Here is a 24,786-nt window from a genome sequence, read left to right on the forward strand (position 1 = left end):
TTGTATCATCAGCAAACTTGGATATATTACATTTGGTCCCCTCATCCCAATCATTGATACAGATTGTGAATAGCTGGGGCCCCAGCACTGATCCTTTGCGGCACCCCACTAGTTACAGTCTACCACCCCGAAAATGACCCGTTTATTCCTACTCTCTGTTTTCTGTCCGTTAACCAATCTGCAATCCATGCTAGTATATTACCCCCAATCCCATGAGCCCTAATTTTGTTCAGTAACATCTTGTGTAGCACCTTATTAAATATCTTCTGAAATCCAAATACACCACATCCACTGCCCCCCCCTTATCTATTCTGCTAGTTACAACCTCAAAAAACTTAACAGATTTGTCATACATGATTTCCCTTTCATAATCCATGTTGACTCTGCCCAATCCTATTATTGTTAAATGCCCTGTCACCATGTCCTTAATAATAGATTCAGACGTTTTCCCTACAACTGATGTGGGGCTAACTGGTCTATAGTTACCCGTTTTATCTCTCCCTGCTTTCTTAAATAGCGGGGTTACATTAGTTACCTTCCAATCTGTGGGAACGTTCTAGAATCTATGGAATTTTGGAAGATGACAACCACTGCATCCACTATCTCTATAGCCAGCTCTTTTAAACCCAAAAATGTAGGCCTTCAGGTCCAGGGGATTTACGGCTTTCAGTCCCATTAATTTCCCCAGTACTATTTTTTTACTGATACTAATTTCTTTCAGTTCCTCATTCTCACTAGACCCTTGGTTCTCTGCTATTTCCGGGAGATTTTCTGTGTCGTCTTCCGTGAAGACAGACACGCAGTATTTGTTTAATTTCTCTGCCATTCCTCATTCCCCATTATAATTTCTCCTGTCTCAGCTAATCTTTTCCTTTTTACATAGAAGTTTTTACAGTCTCATTTTATGTCTCTCGCTAGTTTACTCCCATATTCTATTTTCCCTTTCTTTATCAATTTCTTGGTCCTCCTTTGCTGAATTCTAAAATCCCTCCAATCCCCAGGCTTACTGCTCTTTTTGGCAACATTATAAGCCTCTTCCTTTGATCTAATACTATTTTTAACTTCTCTTGTTAGCCACGGTTGGACCACTTTCCCTGTGGGGTTTTCGTGCCTTAAAGGGATGTATGTTTGTTGTAAATGATGTATTCTTTAAATTCTTTAACCGTCTTATTGAATGGCGGAGCAGGCTCGAGAGGCCGTATGGCCGACTCCTGTTTCTATTATGTTCTTATCTACCTGTCCTACCTTCAGGGATCTGTCGCTATGCATTCCAAGGTCCCTCTGTTCCTCTACACTTCTCAGTATCCTACCATTTATTGTATACTCCCTTGCCTTGTTGATCCTCCCCAAATGAATTACCTCATCCTGCTCCGGATTAAATTCCATATTCCATTTACCATACCTCCCCTCAAGCCATTCAATCAGATCGTGAGTGATCTTCGACCTCAACTCCGCTTTCCCACCTGATCCCCATATCCCTTTATTCCCCTATCTATCGATCTCAGCCTTGAATATACTCAATGAGAACATCCACAGCCCCTTGGGCAGACAATTCCAAAAATTCACAGCCCCCCCGAGTGAAGAAATTCCTCCTCATCTCTGTCTTAAATGGCTGACCTCTTAACCTAAGACGATGCCCGCTAGTTCTAGACTATCCAGCCAGGGGAAACAGCCTCTCAGCATCTACCCTGTCCATCCCCCTCCGAACACTACCAGGGCAGGTACAGAATGGGGTTAGATACATAGTAAAGCTCCCTCTACTTATGTGTTTCTTGCACAAGGACCCCCAGGTCCCTCTGTACTGCAGCACTGCAATTTTTCTCCATTTAAATTATAATTTGCTGTTCTATTTTTTCTGCCAAAGTGGATAACCTCGCATTTTCCCACATTATACTCCATCTGCCAAATTTTTGCCCAATCACTTAGCCTGTCTATCCTTTTGCAGATTTTTTGTGTCCCCTCAATTTGCTTTCCTACCCATCTTTGTATTATCAGCAAACTTGGCTACTTTACACTCGGTCCCTTCATCCAAGTCATTAATATAGATTGTAAATAGTTGAGGACCCAGCACCGATCCCTACAGCATCCCAGTAGTCACTGTTTGCCAACTGGAAAATGACCCATTTATCCCGAATCTTTGTTTTCTGTTAGTTAGCCAACCCTCTATCCATGATAATATATTACCCCCAACCCCGTGAACTTTTATCTTGTGCAGTAACCTTTTATGTGGCACCTTATCGAATGCCTTCTGGAAATCCAAATACATCACATCCACTGGTCCCCCCCTTATCCACTCTGCTCGTTGCATCCTTAAAGAACTCCAACAGAGTTGTCGAACATGATTTCCCCTTCATAAAACCATGCTGACTCTGCTTGATTGAATTATACTTTTCCAAATGTCTTGCTACTGTTTCCTTAATAATGGATTCCAGCATTTTCCTAACGACAGATGTTAGGCTAACTGTTCTATAGTTTCCTGCTTTTTGTCTGCCTCCATTTTTAAATATGGGTGTTAGATTTGCGGTTTTCCAATCCGCTGGGACCCCCCAGAATCTAGACAATTTTGGTAGATTACAACCAATGCATCCACTATCTCTGCAGCCACTTATTTTAAGACCCTAGGATGTAAGGAATCCGGTCCAGAGGACTTGTCCACCTTTAGTCCCATTATTTTAGAGTACTACTTCATTAGTGATAGTGATTGTATTAAGTTCCTCCCTCCCTATAGCCCCTTGATTAAGCCATTTAGGACTGAGATGAGGAGAAACTGCTTCACTCAGAGAGTTGTTAACCTGTGGAATTCCCTGCCGCAGAGAGTTGTTGATGCCAGTTCATTGGATATATTCAAGAGGGTGTTAGATATGGTCCTTACGGCTAAAGGGATCAAGGGGTATGGAGAGAAAGCAGGAAAGGGGTACTGAGGTGAATGATCAGCCATGATCTGATTGAATGGTGGTGCAGGCTCGAAGGGCCGAATGGCCTACTCCTGCACCTATTTTCTATGTTTCTATAAAGATGAGGTCCTCGAAAGGCTGGCTGTACTGAAAGTAGATACGTTACCAGGACTGGATGGGATGCACCCGAGGACACTGAGGAAGTGAAGGAAGAAATCGCGGAGGTACTGGCCATAATCTTCCAATCCTCCTTAGATACGGTGGGTGGTGCCAGAGAGCTGGAGAATTTCAAATGTTACATCCTTGTTCAAAAAAGTGTGTAAAGATACATCCAGCATCTGCAGGCCGGTCAGTTTAACCTCAGTAATGGGGAAGCTTTTAGAAACAATAATCGGGGACAAAATTAGCAGTCACTTGGACAAGTGTGGATTAATTAAGGAAAACCAGCACGGATTTGTTAAAGCTAAACTGTAAACCAACTTGATCGAGTTTTTTGATGAGGTAACAGAGGGTTAATGAAGGTTGACGTGATGTACATGGATTTCCAAAAGGCGTTTGACAAAGTGCCACAGAATAGGCTTGCCAGCAAAGTTGAAGCCTGTGAAATAAAAGGGACAGTGGCAGCATGGATACGGATTGTCTCAGTGACAGGAAACAGAGAGTAGGGGTGAACGGTTATTTCTGGGACTGGAGGGAGGTATACAGTGGTGTTCCCCAGGGGTCAGTACTGGGACCACTGCTTTTCTTGATATAAATTAATGACTTGGATGTGGGTGTACAGGGCACAATTTCAAAATTTGCAGATGACACAGAAGTTGGAAGTATAGTGAACGGTAGCACAGTGGTCATGTTACGAGACCAGTAATCCAGAGACACGAGTTCAGACCCCATCACAGCAACTGGGGAATTTAAATTCAATCAATTAAATAAATCTGGAATAAAAAGCTGGTATCAGTAATGGTGACCATGAAACTATCGGATTGTCGTAAAAACCCATCTGGTTCACTAAATATCCTTTAGGGAAGGAAATCTGCCGCCCTTACCCGGTCTGGCCTATATGTGACTCCAGTCCCACAGCAATGTTGACTCTTAACTGCCCTCTGAAATGGTCTAGCAAGCCACTCAGTTGTAACAAAACCACTACGAGAAAGTAAGAATTAAAAAAATAGACTACCTCGGCACCAGCTACGGACATGACAATGGCGTACCCAGCCCAGTCGACCTGGCAAAGTTCTCCTCACCACCATCTGGGGACTTGTGCCAAAATTGTCCCACAGACTAGTCAAGCAACAGCCTAATATAGTCATACTCTTAAATCATAACTTTTAGCGAATGTCCCAGACTCCTCCATCACCATCCCTGGGTATATCCTGTCCCACTGGCAGGACAGACCCACCCAAAGTGGCACAACAGTGGTTATACGGGAGGGAGTGGTACTGGGAGTCCTCAACATTGACTCCGGACCCCATGAAGTCTCATGGCTTCAGGTCAAGCATGGACAAGCAAACCTCCTGCTGATCACCACCTATCGCCCTCCCTCAGCTGATGAATCAGTATTCCCCCATGTTACACACCACTTGGAAGAAGCACTGAGAGTAGCAAGGGCACAGAATGTACTCTGGGTGAGGGACTTCTATGTCCATCACCAAGAGTGGCTCGGTAGCACCACTACTGACCGAGCTGGCAAAATCCTGAAGGACATAGCTGCCAGACTGGACCTGCAGCAGGTGGTGAGGGAAACATAGAAACATAGAAAATAGTTGCAGGAGTCGGCCATTCAGCCCTTTGAGCCTGCACCACCATTCAATAAGATCATGGTGATCATGCAACTTTAGTACCCCATTCCTGCTTTCTCTCCATACCCCTTGATCCCTACTTGACCTCGACTTCACCAATCTACCTGTCGCAGATGTATCTGTTCATGGTAGCAGTGACCACTGCACAGTCAGTGTGGAGACTAACTCCCGTCTTCACACTGAGGACACCCTCCATCGTGTTGTGTGACACTACCACCGTGCTAAATGGGATAGATTCAGAACAGATCTAGCAGCTGAAAACTGGGCATCTATTAGGCGCTGTGGGGCAGCAGCAGAACTGTATCCCACCACAATCTGTAACCTCATGGCCCGGCGTATCCCTCACTCTACCATTACCATCAAACCAGGGGATCAAACCTGGTTCAATGAGGAGTGTAGAAGAACATGCCAGGAGCAGCATCAGGAGTACCTAAAAATGAGGTGCCAACCTGGGGAAGCTGCAACACAGAACTACGTGCATGCTAAACATCGGAAGCAGCATGTTATAGACAGGGCTAAGCGAGCCCACAAGCAATGGATCAGAACAAAGCTCTGCAGTCCTGCCACATCCAGTCATGATGGACCATTAAACAATTAACGGGAAAAGGATGCTCCATGAATATCCCCTAGGGATGGGCAAATAACAACAACAACTTGTATTTATATGGCTCCTGTCACGGTGAAACGCCCCAAGGCGCTTCACAGGATTATTGAGATTTTAAAGCCGCATAAATGCAAATTAGCGCAGGTGACCAAGAGCTTCGTCAAAGAGGTATGTTTTAAGGAGCGTCTTGAAGGAGGAAAGAGAGGCGGAGCGGTTTAGGCAGGGAGTTCCAGACCTTGGGACCGAGGACACGGCCACAAATGTTTGAGCAATTTAATCAGTGATGCTCAAGTGGGCAGAATTATAGGAGCGCAGACATCTGTGGGGGAGGTAGTGGGACTGGAGGAGATTAGAGATGGGGAGCGGCGAGGCCATGGAGGGATTTAAAAATAAGGATGAGAATTTTGAAATCGAGGCATTGCCTAACCAGAAGCCAATGTAGGTCAGCGAGCACAGGGGTGATGGGTGAGTGGGACTTGGTGCGAGTTAGGACACGGGGCAGCCGAGCTTTGGATCACCTCTAGTTTACGTAGGGTAGAGTGTGGGAGGCCAGCCAGGAGCATGTTGGAATAGTCAAGTCTAGAGGTAACAAAGGCATGGATGAGGGCTTCAGCAGCGGATGAGCAGAGGCAAGGGCGGAGTTGGGTGATGTTACGGAGGTGGAAATTAGCGGTCTTAGTTATGCTGTGGATATGTGGTCGAAAGCTCATTTCAGGGTCAAATATGACACCAAGGTTGCAAACAGTCTGGTTCAGCTTCAGACAGAAGTTGGGGAGAGGGATGGAGTCAGTGGCTCAGAGAATGGAGTTTGTGGTGGGGACTGAAAACAATGGCTTCAGTCTTCCCAATATTCAATTGAATAACATTGCTGCTCATCCAGAACTGGATGTGGGACAAGCAGTGTGACAAGTTAGAGAGCGAGGAGGGGTTGAGAGAAGTTAGGGTGAGGTAGAGCTGGGTGTCAGCGTACGTGTGGAAACTGACGCTGTGTTTTCGGATGTTGCCAAGGGGCAACATGTAGATGAGAAATAGGAGGGGCCACGGACAGATCCTTGGGGGACACCAGAGGTAACGATGCGGGGGCGGGGAGAGAAGCCATTGCAGGAGATTCTCTGACTACGATGAGATGGATAAGAATGGAACCAGGCGAGTGCAGTCCCACCCAGCTGGACGATGGTGGAGGGGTGTTGGAGGAGGATGGAGCGGTTAACTGTGTCAAAGGCTGCAGACAGGTCCAGGAGGACGAGGAGGGATAGTTTACCTTTGTCACACTCACAAAGAATGTCATTTGTGACTTTGATGAGAGTAGTTTGGGTCCTGTGGCAGGGGCGGGACCCAGATTGGAGGGGTTCAAACATGGCCTTGCCAGTGACGCCCTCACCCCATGCACGAATAATAAAGTGAGTATAGTGATAGACTTCAAGAGGACATAGATAGGCTGGTAGAACGGCAGACACGGCAGATGAAATTTAACGCAGAAAAGTGTGAAGTAATACATTTTGTTGAAAGAATGAGGAGAGAAAATATAAACTAAAGTGGGTGCAGACAGACCTGGGGGTATATGTGCATAAATCGTTGAAGGTGGCAGGGCAGGTTGAGAAAGCAATTAAAAAAAGCATACGGGATCCTGGACTTCATGAGGTATAGAGTACAAATGCGTAGAAATTATGATGAACCTATATAAAATACTGGTTCAGCCTCAACTGGAGTATTGTGTCCAATTCTGGGCACCGTACTTTAGGGAGGATGTGAAGGCCTTAGAGAGGGTGCAGAAGAGATTTACGAGAGTGATTCCAGGGATGAGGGACTTTAGTTACGTGGATAGACTGGAGAAGTTGGGGTTGATCTCCTTAGAGCAGAGAAAAATGAGAGGCGATTTGATGGGAGTGATTTGACCACAGTGGACTGGAAACAGCTACTTGTGGGTAAATCAGTGTCGGAACAGTGGGAGGCATTCAAGGAGGAGATCCGGAAGGCTCAGGCCAAACATGTGCCCTAAAAGAAAAAGGGTGGGAATAATAATTCTAGAGCCCCCTGGATGTCTAGGGACTTACAGGGGAAGGTAAAGAAAAAAAGGGACGCTTATGTCACATACCAACGGCTAAATACTTTAGAATCTTTAAAGGAATATAGAAAGTTAAGAGGCAAAATTAAAAAGGGTATTACAAAAAATTCTTGGCTAGTAAAATTAAGGAAAATCCTAACATGTTCTATAAATATATTAAGAGTAAGAGGGTAACTAAGGAAAGGGTAGGGCCTATTAGAGACCATGAGGGTAATCTTTGTGTGGAGGCAGAAGATGTTGGCAGGGTTCTTAACGAATACTTTGCATCCGTTTTCACAAAGGAAAGGGGCAATGCAGATACTGCTATCGAGGAGGAGTGTGATATTCTGGATAAAATAAATATAGTGAGAGAGGAAGTATTAAGGGGTTTAACAGCTTTGAAAGCAGGTAAGTCTCCAGGCCTGGATGAAATGCATCCCAGGCTGTTGAGCGAAGTAAAAGAGGAAATAGCAGAGACCTTGACCATCATTTTCCAGTCCTCTTTGGATCTGAGCAAGGTGCCGGAGGATTGGAGGACTGCTAATGTGGTACCCCTTTTTAAGAAGGGAGAAAGGGTTAGGCCGGGTAATTACAGGCCAGTCAGCCTAACCTCAGTGGTGGGAAAATTATTGGAAAAAATCCTGAAAGACAGGATAAATCTGCATTTGGAAAGGCAAGGATTAATTAGGGACAGTCAGCACGGATTTGTTAAGGGAAGATCGTGTCTGACTAACCTGATTGAATTTTTTGAGGAAGTAACCAAGAGGGTTGATGAAGGAGGGTAGTGCATACGTTGTAGTGTATATGGACTTTAACAAAGTTTTTGATAAGGTCTCACATGGTACATTGGTCACGAAGGTTAAAGCCCATGGGATAAAGGGCAAAGTGGCAAGTTGGATCCAAAATTAGCTCAGAGGTAGGAACAAAGGGTAATGGTTGCTGGATGTTTTTGTGACTGGAAGGATGTTTCCAGTGGGGTTCCCCAGGGCTCAGTACTGGGCCCCTTGCTTTTTGTGGTATATATATCAATGATTTAGATTTGAATATAGGGAGTATGCTTAAGAAATTTGCAGATGACACTAAAATTGTCTGTGTGGTTGATAATGAAGAGGAAAGTCATGGGCTGCAGGAGGATATCAATCTACTGGTCAGCTGGGCAGAGCAGTGGCAAGTGGAATTTAATTCAGAGAAGTATGAGGTGATGCATTTTGGGAGGGTTAATAAGGAAAGGGTATACACATTAAGCGGTAGGCCACTTAATAGTGTAGATGAACAAGGGGACCTTGGAGTGCTTGTCCACAGATCCCTGAAAGTAGCAAGCCAGATGGATAAGGTGGTTAAGAAGGCATACGGAATGCTTGCTTTTATTGGCCGAGGCATAGAATATAAGAGCAGGGAGGTTATGCTTAAATTGTATAATACTTTGGTTAGGCCACAGCTGGAGTACTGCATACAGTTCTGGTCACCGTATTATAGGAAGGATGTGATTGCACTAGAGAGGGTGCAGAGCAGATTTACTAGGATGCTGCCTGGAATGGAGAATCTTAGTTATGAGGACAGATTGAATAAGCTGGGTTTGTTCTCATTGGAACAGAGGAGGCTGAGGGGAGACCTCATTGAGGGGCCTGGACATAGTGGATAGTAAGGGTCAATTACGAGGGGGCATAGTTTTAAGGTGGTTGGTGGAAGGTTTAGAGGGGATTTGAGGGGGGGGCTTCTTTACGCAGAGGGTTGTGGGGATCTGGAACTCGCTGCCTGGAAGATTGGTGGATGCAGAAACCCTCACCACTTTTAAGAGATGGTTGGATGGGCACTTAAAGTGCAGTAACCTGCAGGGTTACAGACCTAGAGCTGGTAATTGGGATTAGACTGGATGACCTTTTGTTGGACGGTGCAGATATAATGGTAAGTACTGCAGGGATTCGAATGCGGCCAGGGTGACCTCCTGGACTAATTTTGATCGCCTGGATGGGTCGGAGAGGAATTTTCCCAGATTTTTTCTCCCTAAATTGGCCTGGGTTTTTAATCTGGTTTTTGCCTCTCCCAGGAGATCACACGGCTCCGGTTGGGGTGGAGTGTAGAATGTTTCAGTATAAGGGGTGTCGCAGTTGTGTGGGGCGGACTGGTTGGGCCGGGTGCTCTTTGCCTTTCCGTCAATGTTCATTGTTCATAGGTTTATATGTAACCTTCAGGGCTGCTGACCGAGGGCCGTGTGACTCTTTGTCGGCCGATGCGGACACGATGGGCCAAAATGGCCTCCTTCTGTGCTGTAAATTTCTATGTTTCTATCGAGGTGTTCAAAATCAGGGGTCTGTAAAGAGTAGATAGAGAGAAACTGTTCTCATTGGCAGAAGGGTGGAGAACCAGAGGACACAGATTTAAGGTGATTGGCAAAAGAACCAAAGGCGACACAAGAAAAAAGTTTTTTACTCGGCGAGTGGTTCGGATCTGGAATGCACAGCCTAAGAAGGTGGTGGAGGCAGACTCAATTACAGTTTTCAAAAGGGAGTTGGATAAGTACCTGAAGGAAAAAAGGTTTGCAGGGCTAATGGGAAAGGGCGGGGGAAGGGGACTGGCTGAAGTGCTCTTGCAGAGAGCCAACACGGGCTCGACGGGCCAAATGGCCGCTTTCTATGCTGTCACCATCTTATGAAGCCGATTGCCATAAGCTTGTGGAACAGCCTTGTGTATGGAACATTGTTGGAGTCTGGGTTTAGAATATTGTACAGCTTTGTGATGTCTACTTGAGTTGCCACTGTCTCAAAAACTATTAATGAGGTTGGTTAAACAGAAACTGCCACTTCTGAAACCATATTGGCTGCCACTCACTAAGTTATTTTGTGTAAATACTCCTCAAGTTTCCCCTGAATGATAATTCCATTATGCTGCCCATTGCTGAAGTGAGACTGTCATAGTTTTTGGGTTTTTAAACTCATTAGTTTTGCAAGTTTAGCATCACTGATCATTGCTAGTCCCAAACTGCACCTTTTCCTGCCCAATATCTAGATAAATAACATAACCCAAAGATTATAACAACAAACCCTTACTCCATACACTGGCTACAAGAGCATGTCGCATGTTGTAACATGAATTCTCCCCTTGTTACAGAGTATATAAGCTCGCTAACGAATTGAGGCATGGAAGCAAAATTGCTTTATTTAAATGGGCTATTGTTTGGAGACTTGCTTACATTTTGGTATTTTCTGTCAGAGTTTGCTCAAAATTGCTTTATTTTTGAATCACTGTTTTCTGGATATTGTAAATTGTTCAGATTTATTGCAACATGTTCCAGACACTAATCAATAGTTGATGTATTTGAATTTATTTTGAACTTAGGGTTGATGTGGCTGCAGCAGTTCAAAGCGGAGGTGAATCTGCGACATACCTGTGAGCAGGGTGATCGGCTGCCCAGCTACGGCTGGCTAATGCACGATGGGATAAGCTTTGGAGTGCAGGAAATCAAAGATAATGATTTCATACTAACAACCGAGTTTGTGAAACGTGCTGGTGGGCAGCATGGAGGAGATTGGACGTGGAGAATTACTGCCAAACCACAGGTATGTCCATTTATTGAAAGTCGTATGAGAATCAATCAAAGTTCCATTAAAAATAGCTTCAAATAGAGTATTCTTCAACCTATGTTTTTTTCTTAACTCTCTTATGTTTGAAATGGTTTACAGACTATGTTGGAATTTTCATCAGCTGTTTATTTGGCACCACAAGCCTGGTTTGTACCAAATTTTGTTTGATTACACTCCTGTGAAGCACTTTGCGACGTTTTACTACGTTAAAGGCGGGCTATTAATCAAGTAGGCATAGGCAAGTTGTTAATCTCCTGTGTTCAGTGGCTTTCACTGGTAATTCATTTCATGTCACTAACTCTGTGGGAAAAGGAATTATTGCTCCTTTTTAAATTAAATCTCTTCTTTGAACCTTTGTTGGGGTGAACAATTTATATATCCCACAATATGAATCCAGTGATAATTCTGAGAGCTTTTAGGTCATCCTGAGGTAGCCTCTTTTCCAGTAAGAATAACCCAACTTCAGTAATCTCTGGTGAGATTCCCGAGGTCTTTTGTTGCCTAACTTTTAAGGGCAGCAGTTCCTTGCTTTGTTGAGGTGACCACCACTACACACACACTTCCACATGGATTTTTTTGTCAAATGATAAATTCTCTTTTTTAATAAAAATACGTTTAAGTTAAAGAATTGTATCAACCAGAAACTTCAACATCTCTTAGACCCTGCTGATGGTGGGGGATTGGGTTGACTTAGATTTAAAACCAAAAAGAGAATGAAAGGTAATTATTGTTTACCCACCTGATCCAGTGTGTCATAGCTGCCTTGTATTTTGTAAATTGATTAGCCTGTGTTAACTATGTCACTGATGCCACATGGTTAACATGGACCAAACAGCAAGCAGGCAGAACCCTACAGTCTTCGATAGGACAGTGAGGTGTTGATGTGATTTTCATAGGCAACCTGGTCTTCTATTGTAGAGTTCTGCCCCAGAGAACCCGGTGATATCGCTGTTATTTTATGTCGCTAGTGACGGACATGGAGTACTGCAGCCATACATTGAGGAGAAAAGGAGGCTACTGGCAGTGTCAGGTTCGTCAGAGGAGCTGGGAAAATTCACGATCACCTTCCCAGCACCAACTGCCCTAAAATCCAGCAACCTTAAATATGCCAGGTGAGATTGTCTGTCTGTCTGTGTCTCTCTCTCTCTCTCTCTCAATCAAACGGTGAATATTTTTGAAAACATGGTGAAGGTCCACACGTATGGAGCTATTCTACATATAGGTGTACATTCACATATGTATATTTATGGAGCTATTCTACATCTAGTTGTACACTCACATATATACTTATGGAGCTACTCTACAGATAGGTGCACATTCACATATATATTTAAGAAGCAATTATCTAAGGCTACATTCAGGTTTTTTTTAGTGAAGGTACTGTGTGTTGAGGGGTATAATATACACTTGTAACTGTGAACCATTCCAGACTATGGAATTATTGCATATGCAGACTGCGCAGTGTCTGCAAACTGAATGTATTGCCACATCAGGCTGCTTGACCGAAGAACAGTTAATGTTGAGAGGCTGAGGTAGCTTGTTTGTCTCTAGACCTAGAAAGTAGGTGCAGGAGTAGGCCATTCGGTCCTTCGAGCCTGCACCACCATTCAGTATGATCATGGCTGATCATTCACCTCAGTACCCCATTCCCGCTTTCTCACCATACCCCTTGATCCCTTTAGCTGTAAGGGCCATACCTAACTCCCTTTTGAATATATCTAACGAACTGGCCTCAACAACTTTCTGTGGTAGAGAATTCCACAGGTTCACAATTCTCTGAGTGAAGAAGTTTCTCCTCATCTCGGTCCTAAATGACCTACCCCTTATCCTTAGACACTGGGGGTTCTTTAGCCTTGGGATGTTGGGGAGTAGTTCCGCATAAAAAGTTAATGCCGGGGCACTTAGAGACCCAGCTAAGAGAGCCCCATACAGCCAGCGCCTCACAGCTAACCTGGCGTGCCTTGTTGACCCTGAGATGCTGAATGCCCACAGCGCTTGGTCTGCCCTCCAGGCCTCATAAACCAGTGCCTGTGGAGAGACACTTGTTTTCTGGTTGAGTGACCATCAGGACTGGTTTGATGAAAATGATCAGGAGATCGAAGAACTAATAGATCGCAAGCGCAATTTCTGAGCCTCAAGCAACAACCCAACTCGGGAGCTGCAAAACAACATTACAGACGGCTCAAGGTTCGGGTCCAACAAAAAACCCAGGACCTAAAGAACAGGTGGTGATGGAGAAAGCACAGGAGATACAACAACTGGCCAATAGCCACGATATGCGAGGATTCTTCGGTGCACTCAAGGCCACCTACGGTCCAAACTCCCAAGGCCCCACCCTAATCCTGGCCAAAAACGGGGAAACACTCATCAAGGACACCGAGGCTGTCAGGGCCCGCTGGAAGGAGCACTTTGAAGATCTTCTCAATCGAGACTCTGCCTTTGACTCGAGTGTTCTCGACTCCATCCCGCAGCATGTGACCTGCCACCAACTCAGTGAAACTCCAACATTACACGAGGTAGGCAAAGCCATAAAACAGCTTAAGAATAAAAGGCTACGTGTGCGGATGGAATCCCTGCTGAGGCGCTAAAATATGGCGGAGAGATGCTGTTGGCGCGGATACATGACCTCATCTCTCATCTGGAGGGAGGAGAGCATGCCGGGAGATCTCAGAGATGCAGTGATTGTGACCATTTTTTTAAAAAGGGACAAGTCCGACTGCGGTAACTACAGTGGAATCTCCCTGCTATCAGCCACTGGGAAAGTTGTCGCTAGAGTTCTCCTCAATCGTCTTCTCCCTGTGGCTGAGGAGCTCCTCCCGGAATCACAATGCAGATTTTGTCCCCTACGGGGCACAACGGACATGATCCTTGCAGCGCGACAGTTGCAGGAAAATTGCAGGGAGCAGCACCAGCCCTTATACATGGCCTTTTTCAATCTAACAAAGGCCTTTGACACTGTCAACCGTGAGGGTCTATGGAGCGTCCTCCTCCATTTTGGATGCCCCAAAAGTTTGTCAACGTCCTTCGCCTGCTTCATGATGACATGCAGGCCGTGATCCTTATCAACGGATCCATTACAGAACCAGTTCACGTCCGGACTGGGGTCAAACAGGGCTACGTCATCGCTCCAACCCTCTTCTCAATCTTCCTCGCCACCATGCTCCACCTCACAATCAACAAGCTCCCCGCATAAGTGGAATTAAACTACAGAACCAGTGGGAAGCTGTTTAACCTACGCCGCCTCCAGGCCAAGTCCAAGATCACCACAACCTCTGATGTTGAGCTGCAGTACGCGGACGATGCCTGCGTTTGTGAACTTTCAGAGGCTGAACTCCAGGATATAGTCAATGTATTCACTGAGGCATATGAAAGCATGGGCCTTATGCTTAACATCCATAAGACAAAGGTCCTCCACCAGCCTGTCCCCGCCGCACAGCACTGCCGTCCAATCATTAAGATCCACGGGCAGCCCTGGCAACGTGGACCATTTCCCATATCTCGGGAGCCTCTTATCAACAAAGGCAGACATTGATGCGGAGATTCAGCATCGCCTCCAATGGGCCAGTGCAACCTTCTGAGGAAAAGTGTTTGAAGACCAGGCCCTCAAATCTACCACCAAGCTCATGGTCTCCAGGGCTGTAGTAATACCCGCCCTCCTGTATGGATCTGAGGCATGGACAATGTATAGATGGCACCTCAAGTCGCTGGAGATATATCACCAACGATGTCTCCGCAAGATCCTGCAAATCTCCTGGGAGGACAGATGCACCAACATCAGTGTCCTCGACCAGGCTAACATCCCCAGTATTGAAGTACTGACCACACTCGATCAGCTTCGCTGGGCAGGTCACATAGTACGCATGCCAGATACGAGACTCCCTAAGCAAATGCTTTATGGGGCGCTCCTTCATGGTAAACGAGCCAAAGGTAGGCAGCGGAAACGTTGTAAGGACTCCCTCAAAGCCTCCCTAGTAAAGTGCGACATCACCACTGACACCTGGGAGACCCTGGCCGAAGACTGCCCGAGGTGGAGAAAGTCCATCCGGGAGGGCGTTGAGCTCGTTGTGTCTCAACGCAAAGAGCATGAAGAGGCCAGGCGCAGGCAGCGGAAGGAGCGCGCGGCAAACCAGCCCCACCCACCCCTTCCCTCGACGAATGTCTGTCCTACCTGTAACAGGGTCTGTGGCTCTCATATCGGACTGTTCAGCCATCAAAGAACTCACTTTGGGAGTGGAAGCAAGTCCTCCTCGATTCCGAGGGACTGCCTAGGATGATGATGGGGAGAGACCCTGCAAATCCTTTAACTCTGAGGAAATTGTACTGAGGGAATCTTACTGATGTTTACGGAGAAATTGTTCACAGCGTATCCCCAACATATTTCCTTTCAGCTTCGGAGTCCTGTGGGTTCAGGCATGGTGCTGGAGGACTGCTAATTTAGGCCGAGTAATTGCAGGCCTGTCAGCCTAACCTCAGTGGTGGGAAAATTATTGGAAAAAGTCCTGAAGGACAGGATAAATCTACATTTAGAAAGCCAAGGATTAATCAGGGACAGTCAGCACGGATTTGTTAAGGGTAATTCGTGTTTGACTAACCTGATTGAATTTTTCAAAGCAGTAACCATGCAGATCGATGAGGGCAGTGTGTATGATGTAGTGTATATGGACTTTAGCAAAGCTTTTGATAAGGTCCCACATGGCAGACTGGTCACGAAGGTAAAAGCCCATGGGATCCAGGGCAAAGTGGCAAGTTGGATCCAAAATTAGTTCAGAGGCAGGAAGCAAAGGGTAATGGTTGATGGGTGTTTTTGTGACTGGAAGGATGTTTCCAGTGGGGTTCTGCAGGGCTCAGTACTGGGTCCCTTGCTTTTTGTGGTATACATTAATGATCTAGATTTGAATATAGCGGGTATGATTAAGAGATTTGCAGATGACACTAAAATTGTCTGTGTGGTTGATAATGAAGAGGAAAGTCATGGACTGCAGGAGGATATCAATCTACTGGTCAGATGGGCAGAACAGTGGCAAATGGAATTTAATTTGAAGTATGAAGTAATGCACTTGGGGAGGGCTAATAAGGAAAGGGTATACACATTAAGCGGTAGGCCACTTAGAAGTGTAGATGAACAAAGGGACCTTGGAGTGCTTGTTCACAGATCCCTGAAAGTAGCAGGCCAGGTGGATAAGGTGGTTAAGAAGGCATGCGGAATGCTTGCCTTTATTGGCCGAGGCATAGAACATAAGAGCAGGGAGGTTATGCTTAAATTGTATAATATTGAGGGGCCTGGATATAGTGGATAGCAAGGGCCTATTTCCCTTGGTGGCGGGGTCAATTACGAGGGGGCATAGGTTAAAGGTGGTTGGTGAAAGTAGAGGGGATTTGAGGGGAAGCTTCTCCACTCAGAGGGTTGTGGGGGTCTGGAACTCACTGCCTGGAAGGGTGGTAGAGGCAGAAACCCTCACCACATTTAAAAGGTGCTTGGATGGGCACTTGAAGTGCCGTAATCTGCAGGGTTACGGACCGAGAGCTAGGAATTGGGATTATACTGGATAACCTCTTGTTGGCCGGCGCAGATACGATGGTAACTACTGCAGGGAATAGAATACAGCCAGGGTGATCTCCTGGACTAGTTTCGATCGCCTGGATGGGTCAGAGAGGAATTTTCCCAGATATCTTTCCCCAATTGACCTGGGTTTTATCTGTTTTTTTTCTGCCTCTCCCAGGCGATCGCATGGCTCCGGGTGGGGTGGAGTGTAAAATGTTGCAATACATGGGATATCGCAGATGTGTGGGGCGGACTCGTTGGGTCAGATACTCTTTACCTTTCTGCCATTGTTCATAGAAACATAGAAAATAGGTGCAGGAGCCTGCATCGCCATTCAGTAAGATCATGGCTGATCATTCCCTCAGTACCCCTTTCCTGCTTTCTCTTCATACCCCTTGATCCCCTTAGCCGTAAGAGCCATATCTAACTCCCTCTTGAATATATCCAATGAACTGGCATCAACAACACTCTGAAGCAGGGAATTCCACAGGTTAACAACTCTCTGAGTGAAGAAGTTTCTCCTCATCTCAGTCCTAAATGGCCGACCCCTTATCGTAAGAATATGTCCCCTGGTTCTGGACTTCCCCAACATCGGGAACATTCTTCCCACATCTAACATAGAAACATAGAAAATAGGTGCAGGAGTAGGCCATACGGCCATTCTAGCCTGCACCGTCATTCAATGAGTTCATGGCTGAACATGCAACTTCAGTACCCCATTCCTGCTTTCTCGCCATACCCCTTGATTCTCCTAGTAGTAAGGACGACATCTAACTCCTTTTTGAATATATTTAGTGAATTGGCCTCAACAACTTTCTGTGGTAGAGAATTCTACAGGTTCAGCACTCTCTGGGGTGAAGAAGTTTCTCCTCATCTCGGTCCTAAATGGCTTACCCCTTATCCTTAGACTGTGTCCCCTGGTTCTGGACTTCCCCAACATTAGGAACATTCTTCCTGCATCTAACCTGTCTAAACCAGTCAGAATTTTAAATGTTTCTATGAGATCCGCTCTCATTCTTCTGAACTCTAGTGAATACAAGCCCAGTTGATCCAATCTTTCTTGATATGTCAGTCCCGCCATCCCGGGAATCAGTCTGGTGAACCTTCGCTGCACTCCCTCAATAGCAAGAATGTCCTTCCTCAAGTTAGGAGACCAAAACTGTACACAATACTCCAGGTGTGGCCTCACCAAGGCCCTGTACAACTGTAGTAACACCTCCCTGCCTCTGTACTCAAATCCCCTCGCTATGAAGGCCAACATGCCATTTGCTTTCTTATCCGCCTGCTGTACCTGCATGCCAACCTTCAATGACTGATGTTCCATGGCACCCAGGTCTCGTTGCACCTCCCCTTTTCCTAATCTGTCACCATTCAGATAATAGTCTGTCTCTCTGTTTTTACCACCAAAGTGGATAACCCTCACATTTATCCACATTATACTTCATCTGCCATGCATTTGCCCACTCACCTAACCTATCCAAGTCACTCTGCAGCCTCATAGCATCCTCCTCGCAGCTCACACTGCCACCCAACTTCGTGTCATCCGCAAATTTGAAGATACTACATTTAATCCCCTCATCTAAATCATTAATGTACAATGTAAACAGCTGGGGCCCCAGCACAAAACCTTGCGGTACCTGACTAGTCACTGCCTGCCATTCTGAAAAGTACCCATTTGCTCCTACTCTTTGCTTCCTGTCTGCCAACCAGTTCTCAATCCATGTCAGCACACTACCCCCAATCCCATTAATCTCTTGTGTGGGACCTTGTTGAAAGCCTTCTGAAAGTCCAAATACACCACATCAACTGGTTCTCCCTTGTCCACTCTACTGGAAACATCCTCAAAGAATTCCAGAAGATTTGTCAAGCATGATTTCCCTTTCATAAATCCATGCTGACTTGGACCTATCATGTCACCTCTTTCCAAATGCGCTGCTATGACATCCTTAATAATTGATTCCATCATTTTACCCACTATTGATGTCAGGCTGACCGGTCTATAATTCCCTGTTTTCTCTCCCGCTCAGAATCTTGTATGTTTCTATGAGATCCCCTCTCATCCTTCTAAACTCCAGTGAATAAAGGCCCAGTTGATCCAGTCTCTCCTCACATGACAGTCCAGCCATCCCTGGAATTAGTCTGGTGAACCTTCGCTGCACTCCCTCAATAGCAAGAACGTCCTTCCTCAGATTAGGAGACCAAAACTGAACACAATATTCCAGGTGAGGCCTCACGATAAGGCCCTGTACAACTGAAGTAAGACCTCCCTGCTCCTATACTCAAATCCCCGAGCTATGAAGGCCAACATACCATTTGCCTTCTTCACTGCCTGCTGTACCTGCATGCCAACTTTCAATGACTGATGAACCATGACACCCGGGTCTCGTTGCACCTCCCTTTTTCCTAATCTGCCGCCATTCAGATAATATTCTGTGTCTCTGTTTTTGCCCCCAAAATGGATAACCTCACATTTATCCACGTTATACTGCATCTGCCATGCCCACTCACCTAACCTGTCCAAGTCACCCTGCAGCCTCTTCGCGTCCCCCTCACAGCTCACACTGCCACCCAGTTTATTGTCATCTGCAAACTTGGAGATATTACACTGAATTCCTTCATCCAAATCGTTAATGTATATTGTAAAGAACTGTGGTCCCAGCACTGAGCCCTGCGGCACCCCACTAGTCACTGTCTGCCATTCTGAAAAGGACCCGTTTATCCCGACTCTCTGCTTCCTGTCTGCCAACCAATTCTCAATCCACATCAGTACATTACCCCCAATACCATGTGCTTTGATTTTGCACACCAATCTCTTGAGCGGGACCTTGTCAAAGGCCTTTTGAAAGTCCAAATACACCACATCCACTGGTTCTCCCTTGTCCACTCTGCTTGTTACATCCAGAAGATTTGTGAAGCATGATTTCCCTTTCATAAATCCATGCTGACTTGGACCGATCCTATCACTGCTTTCCAAATGCACTGCTATTTCATCCTTAATGATTGATTCCAACATTTTCCCCACGACTGATGTCAGGCTAACCGGTCTATAATTACCCATTTTCTCTCTCCCTCCTTTTTTTAAAAAGTGGTGTTACATTAGCTACCCTCCAGTCCATAGGAACTGATCCAGAGTCAATAGAATGTTGGAAAATGATCACCAATGCATCCACTATTTCTCGGGCCACTTCCTTAAGTACTCTGGGATGCAGACTATCAGACCCTGGGGATTTATCGGCCTTCAATCCCATCAATTTCCCTAACACAATTTCCCGCCTAATAGGGATATCCTTCAGTTCCTCCTTCTCACTCGAACCACTGTCCCCTAGTACATTCGGAAGGTTATTTATGTCTTCCTTCATGAAGACAGAACCGAAGTATTTGTTCAGTTGGTCTGCCATTTCTTTGTTCCCCATTATAAATTCACCTGAATCCGACTGCAAGGGACCTACGTTTGTCTTCACCAATCTTTTTCTCTTCCCATATCTATAGAATATTTTGCAGTCAGTTTTTTACGTTCCCTGCAAGCTTCCTCTCGTACTCTATTTTACCCCTCTTAATTAAACCCTTAGTCCTCCTCTGTTGAATTCTAAATTTCTCCCATTCCTCAGGTTTGTTACTTTTTCTAGCCAATTTATATGCCTCTTTCTTGGTTTTAACATTATCTTTAATTTCCCTTGTTAGCCACGGTTGAGCCACCTTCCCCGTTTTATTTTTTACTCCAGACAGGGATGTGCAATTGCTGAAGTTCATCCATGTGATATTTAAATATTTGCCATTGCTTATCCACCGTCAACCCTTTAAGTATCCTTTGCCAGTCTATTCTAGCCAATTGACGCCTCATACCGTCTAAGTTACCTTTCCTTAAGTTCAGACCCTAGTTTCCGAATTAACTGTGTCACTCTCCATCTTAATAAAGAATTCTACCATATTATGGTCACTCTTCCCCCAAAGGGCCTCGCACAACAAGATTGCTAATTAGTCCTTTCTCATTACACATCACCCAGTCTAGGATGGCCAGCCCCTAGTTGGTTCCTCGACATATTGGTCTAGAAAACCATCCCTAATACATTCCAGGAAATCCTCCTCCATCGCATTGCTACCAGTTTGGTTAGCCCAATCAACATGTAGATTAAAGTCGCCCATGATAACTGCTGTACCTTTATTGCACACATCCCTTATTTCTTTGATGCTGTCCCCAACCTCACTACTACTGTTTGGTGGTCTGTACACAACTCCCACTAGCGTTTTCTGCCCTTTGGTATTCCGCAGCTCCACCCATACCGATTCCACATCATCCAGGCTAATGTCCCTCCTTACTATTGCATTAATTTCCTCTTTAACCAGCAATGCCACCCCGCCTCTTTTCCTCTCTGTCTATCTTTCGTAAATGTTGAATACCCCTGGATGTTGAGTTCCCAACCTTGGTCACCCTGGAGACATGTCTCCGTGATGCCAATTACATCATATCCGTTAACTGCTGTCTGCGCAGTTAATTCGGCCACTTTATTCTGAATACTCCCCGCATTAAGGCACAGAGCCTTCGGGCTTGTCTTTTAACGCACTTTGCCACTTTAGAATTTTGCTGTAATGTGGCCCTTTTTGTTTTTTGCCTTGGGTTTCTCTGCTCTCCACTTTTACTATTCTCCATTCTATCTTTTGCTTCTGCCTCCATTTTATTTCCCTCTGTCTCCCTGCATAGGTTCCCACTCCCCTGCCATGTTAGTTTAACTCCTCCCCAACAGCACTAGCAAACATTCCCCCTCGGACATTGGTTTCAGTCCTGCCCAAGTACTGGTCCCACCTCCCCCAGAACCAGTTCCAATATCCCAGGAATTCGAATCCTTCCCTTTTGCACCACTCCTCAAGCCACGTATTCATCTGGGCTATAAGAACATAAGAATTAGGAACAGGAGTAGGCCATCGAGCCCCTCGAGCCTGCTCCGCCATTCAACAAGATCATGGCTGATCTGGCCGTGGACTCAGCTCCACTTACCCGCCCGCTCCCCGTAACCCTTAATTCCCTTATTAGTTAAAAATCTATCTATCTGTGACTTGAATACATTCAATGAGCTAGCCTCAACTGATTCCTTGGGCAGAGAATTCCACAGATTCACAACCCTCTGGGAGAAGAAATTCCTTCTCAACTCGGTTTTAAATTGTCTCCCCCGTATTTTGAGGCTGTGCCCCCTAGTTCTAGTCTCCCCGACCAGTGGAAACAACCTCTCTGCCTCTATCTTGTCTATCCCTTTCATTATTTTAAATGTTTCTATAAGATCACCCCTCATCCTTCTGAACTCCAACGAGTAAAGACCCAGTCTACTCAATCTATCATCATAAGGTAACCCCCTCATCTCTGGAATCAACCTAGTGAATCGTCTCTGTACCCCCTCCAAAGCCAGTATATCCTTCCTTAAGTAAGGTGACCAAAACTGCACGCAGTACTCCAGGTGCGGCCTCACCAATACCCTGTACAGTTGCAGCAGGACCTCCCTGCTTTTGTACTCCATCCCTCTCGCAATGAAGGCCAACATTCCATTTGCCTTCCTGATTACCTGAAAACTAACTTTTGGGGATTCATGCACAAGGACCCCCAGGTCCCTCTGGACCGCAGCATGTTGTAATTTCTCCCCGTTCAAATAGTATTCCCTTTTTTTGTTTTTTTTCCCAAGGTGGATGACCTCACACTTTCCGACATTGTATTCCATCTGCCAAACCTTAGCCCATTCGCTTAACCTATCTAAATCTCTTTGCAGCCTCTCTGTGTCCTCTACACAACCCGCTTTCCCACTAATCTTTGTGTCATCCGCAAATTTTGTTACACTACACTCTGTCCCCTCTTCCAGGTCATCTATGTATATTGTAAACAGTTGTGGTCCCAGCACCGATCCCTGTGGCACACCACTAACCACCAATTTCCAACCCAAAAAGGACGCATTTATCCCGACTCTCTGCTTTCTGTTCGCCAGCCAATTCTCTATCCATGCTAATAAATTTCCACTGACCCCGTGTACCTTTATCTTCCGCATTAACCTTTTGTGTGGCACCTTATCGAATGCCTTTTGGAAATCTAAATACACCACATCCATCGGTACACCTCTATCCACCATGCTCGTTATATCCTCAAAGAATTCCAGTAAATTAGTTAAACATGATTTCTCCTTCATGAATCCATGCTGCGTCTGCTTGATTGCACTATTCCTATCTAGATGTCCCGCTATTTCTTCCTTAATGATAGCTTCAAGCATTTTCCCCACTACAGATGTTAAACTAACCGGCCTATAGTTACCTGCCTTTTGTCTGGCCCCTTTTTTAAACAGAGGCGTTACATTAGCTGCTTTCCAATCCGCTGGTACCTCCCCAGAGTCCAGAGAATTTTGGTAGATTATAACGAATGCATCTGCTATAACTTCCGCCATCTCTTTTAATACCCTGGGATGCATTTCATCAGGACCAGGGGACTTGTCTACCTTGAGTCCCATTAGCCTGTCCAGCACTACCCCCCTAGTGATGGCGATTGTCTCCAGGTCCTCCCTTCTCACATTCCTGTGACCAGCAATTTTTGGCATGGTTTTTGTGTCTTCCATGTGAAGACCGAAGCAAAATAATTGTTTAAGGTCTCAGCCATTTCCACATTTCCCATTATTAAATCCCCCTTCTCATCTTCTAAGGGACCAACATTTACTTTAGTCACTCTTTTCCATTTTATATATCTGTAAAAGCTTTTACTATCTGTTTTTATGTTTTGCGCAAGTTTACCTTCGTAATCTATCTTTCCTTTCTTTATTGCTTTCTTAGTCATTCTTTGCTGTCGTTTAAAATTTTCCCAATCCTCTAGTTTCCCACTAACCTTGGCCACCTTATATGCATTGGTCTTTGATTTGATACTCTCCTTTATTTCCTTGGTTATCCACGGCTGGTTATCCCTTCTCTTACCGCCCTTCTTTTTCATTGGAATATATTTTAGTGAGCACTATGAAAGAGCTCCTTAAAAGTCCTCCCTATTCTGCGATTCCTACTCTGACTAGCACGTGGCACTGGTAGCAATCCTGAGATTACTCCTTTTGAGGTCCTACTTTTTAATTTAGCTCCTAGCTCCCTAAATTCATCTTGTAGGACCTCATCCCGTTTTTTTACCTAAATCGTTGGTACCTATGTGCACCACGACAACTGGCTGTTCACTCTCCCTTTTGAGAATGTCCTGCACCCGCTCCGAGACATCCTTGACCCTTGCACCAGGGGGGCAACGTACCATTCTGGAGTCTCGGTTGCGGCCGCAGAAACGCCGATCTATTCCCCTTACAATCGAATCCCCTATCACTATTGCTCTCTCACTCTTTTTCCTGCCCTCCTGTGCAGCAGAGCCAGCCACGGTGCTATGAACTTGGCTGCTGCTGCCCTCCCCTGATGAGTCATCCCCCTCAACAGTACCCAAAGCGTTGTATCTGTTTTGCAGGGGGATGACCGCAGGGGACCTTCCCTGCACTACCTTCCTTGCACTGCTCTTCCTGTTGGTCACTCATTTACTATCTGACTGTGTACCCTTTACCTGCGGTGAGACGAACTCGCTAAATGTGCTTTTCACGTCATTCTCAGCATCGTGCATGCTCCAGAGTGAATCCACCTGCAGCTCCAGTGCCGCAATGCGGTCTGTCAGGAGCTGCACCTGGATACACTTCCCGCACACATAGTCGTCAGGGACACCAGAAGCGTCCCTGACTTCCCACATAGTACAGGAGCATAACACATGTCCGAGCTGTCCTGCCATGACTTAACCCTTACATAAACTTAATTTGGCAACAACAATGCTAAATATTACTTGCTGATAAAGAAAAAAGAAAAGCTACTTGCCAATCACCAGCTAATCACTTGCCCCCTTAGCTGTGACGTCACCTTTCGATTTCTTTCTACTTCTTTGCCTCCCTGCTACAGCTGCACCGGCTGACCTTTCTCGGCCTCCCGAACTCCCCGGCCGCGCGCTGTTCCGAGCTCCTGCTTCCTCGACGACCATGAACTTCTGCTGGCCTTTATATGCCTCCCGAACTCCCCGGACTCGCGCTGCTCTGAGCTCCCGCCTCTCTGACTGACTGCATTGTTCATAGGTTATATGTAACCTTCAGGGCTGCTGACAGAGGGCTGTGTGGCTCTTTGTCGGCCGGCGCGGACACGATGGGTCGAGATGGCCTCCTACTCCGCTTCAGATTCTATGTTTTCATATCGATAGGGAAAACGTCAAGTCTGAACCCAGGTTTTTGGGAGAGAGTGGGGCCTTCGAGTAAATATATACATTTTCATGAGTTACATGTGATCCAGGATTGTTACAGAATT

At 45.7% G+C, this 24,786-nt stretch overlaps 1 protein-coding gene across 10 annotated transcripts in view; it reads left to right on the forward strand.

The window, feature by feature from the left end:
• mogs (mannosyl-oligosaccharide glucosidase) overlaps positions 1-24,786 on the forward strand; it is a 363,745-nt gene that overhangs the window by 117,713 nt on the left and 221,246 nt on the right. For all 10 annotated transcript variants that reach the window (XM_070866460.1, XM_070866452.1, XM_070866446.1 and 7 more), the window contains 2 exons: positions 10,675-10,895; positions 11,838-12,031. In XM_070866460.1, the coding sequence (XP_070722561.1) occupies positions 10,675-10,895; positions 11,838-12,031 (415 nt within the window). The remainder of the gene's footprint in view (positions 1-10,674; positions 10,896-11,837; positions 12,032-24,786) is intronic.

The sequence above is a fragment of the Pristiophorus japonicus genome, chromosome 2 (assembly GCF_044704955.1).
Source record: "Pristiophorus japonicus isolate sPriJap1 chromosome 2, sPriJap1.hap1, whole genome shotgun sequence".
Taxonomy (NCBI): domain Eukaryota; kingdom Metazoa; phylum Chordata; class Chondrichthyes; family Pristiophoridae; genus Pristiophorus; species Pristiophorus japonicus.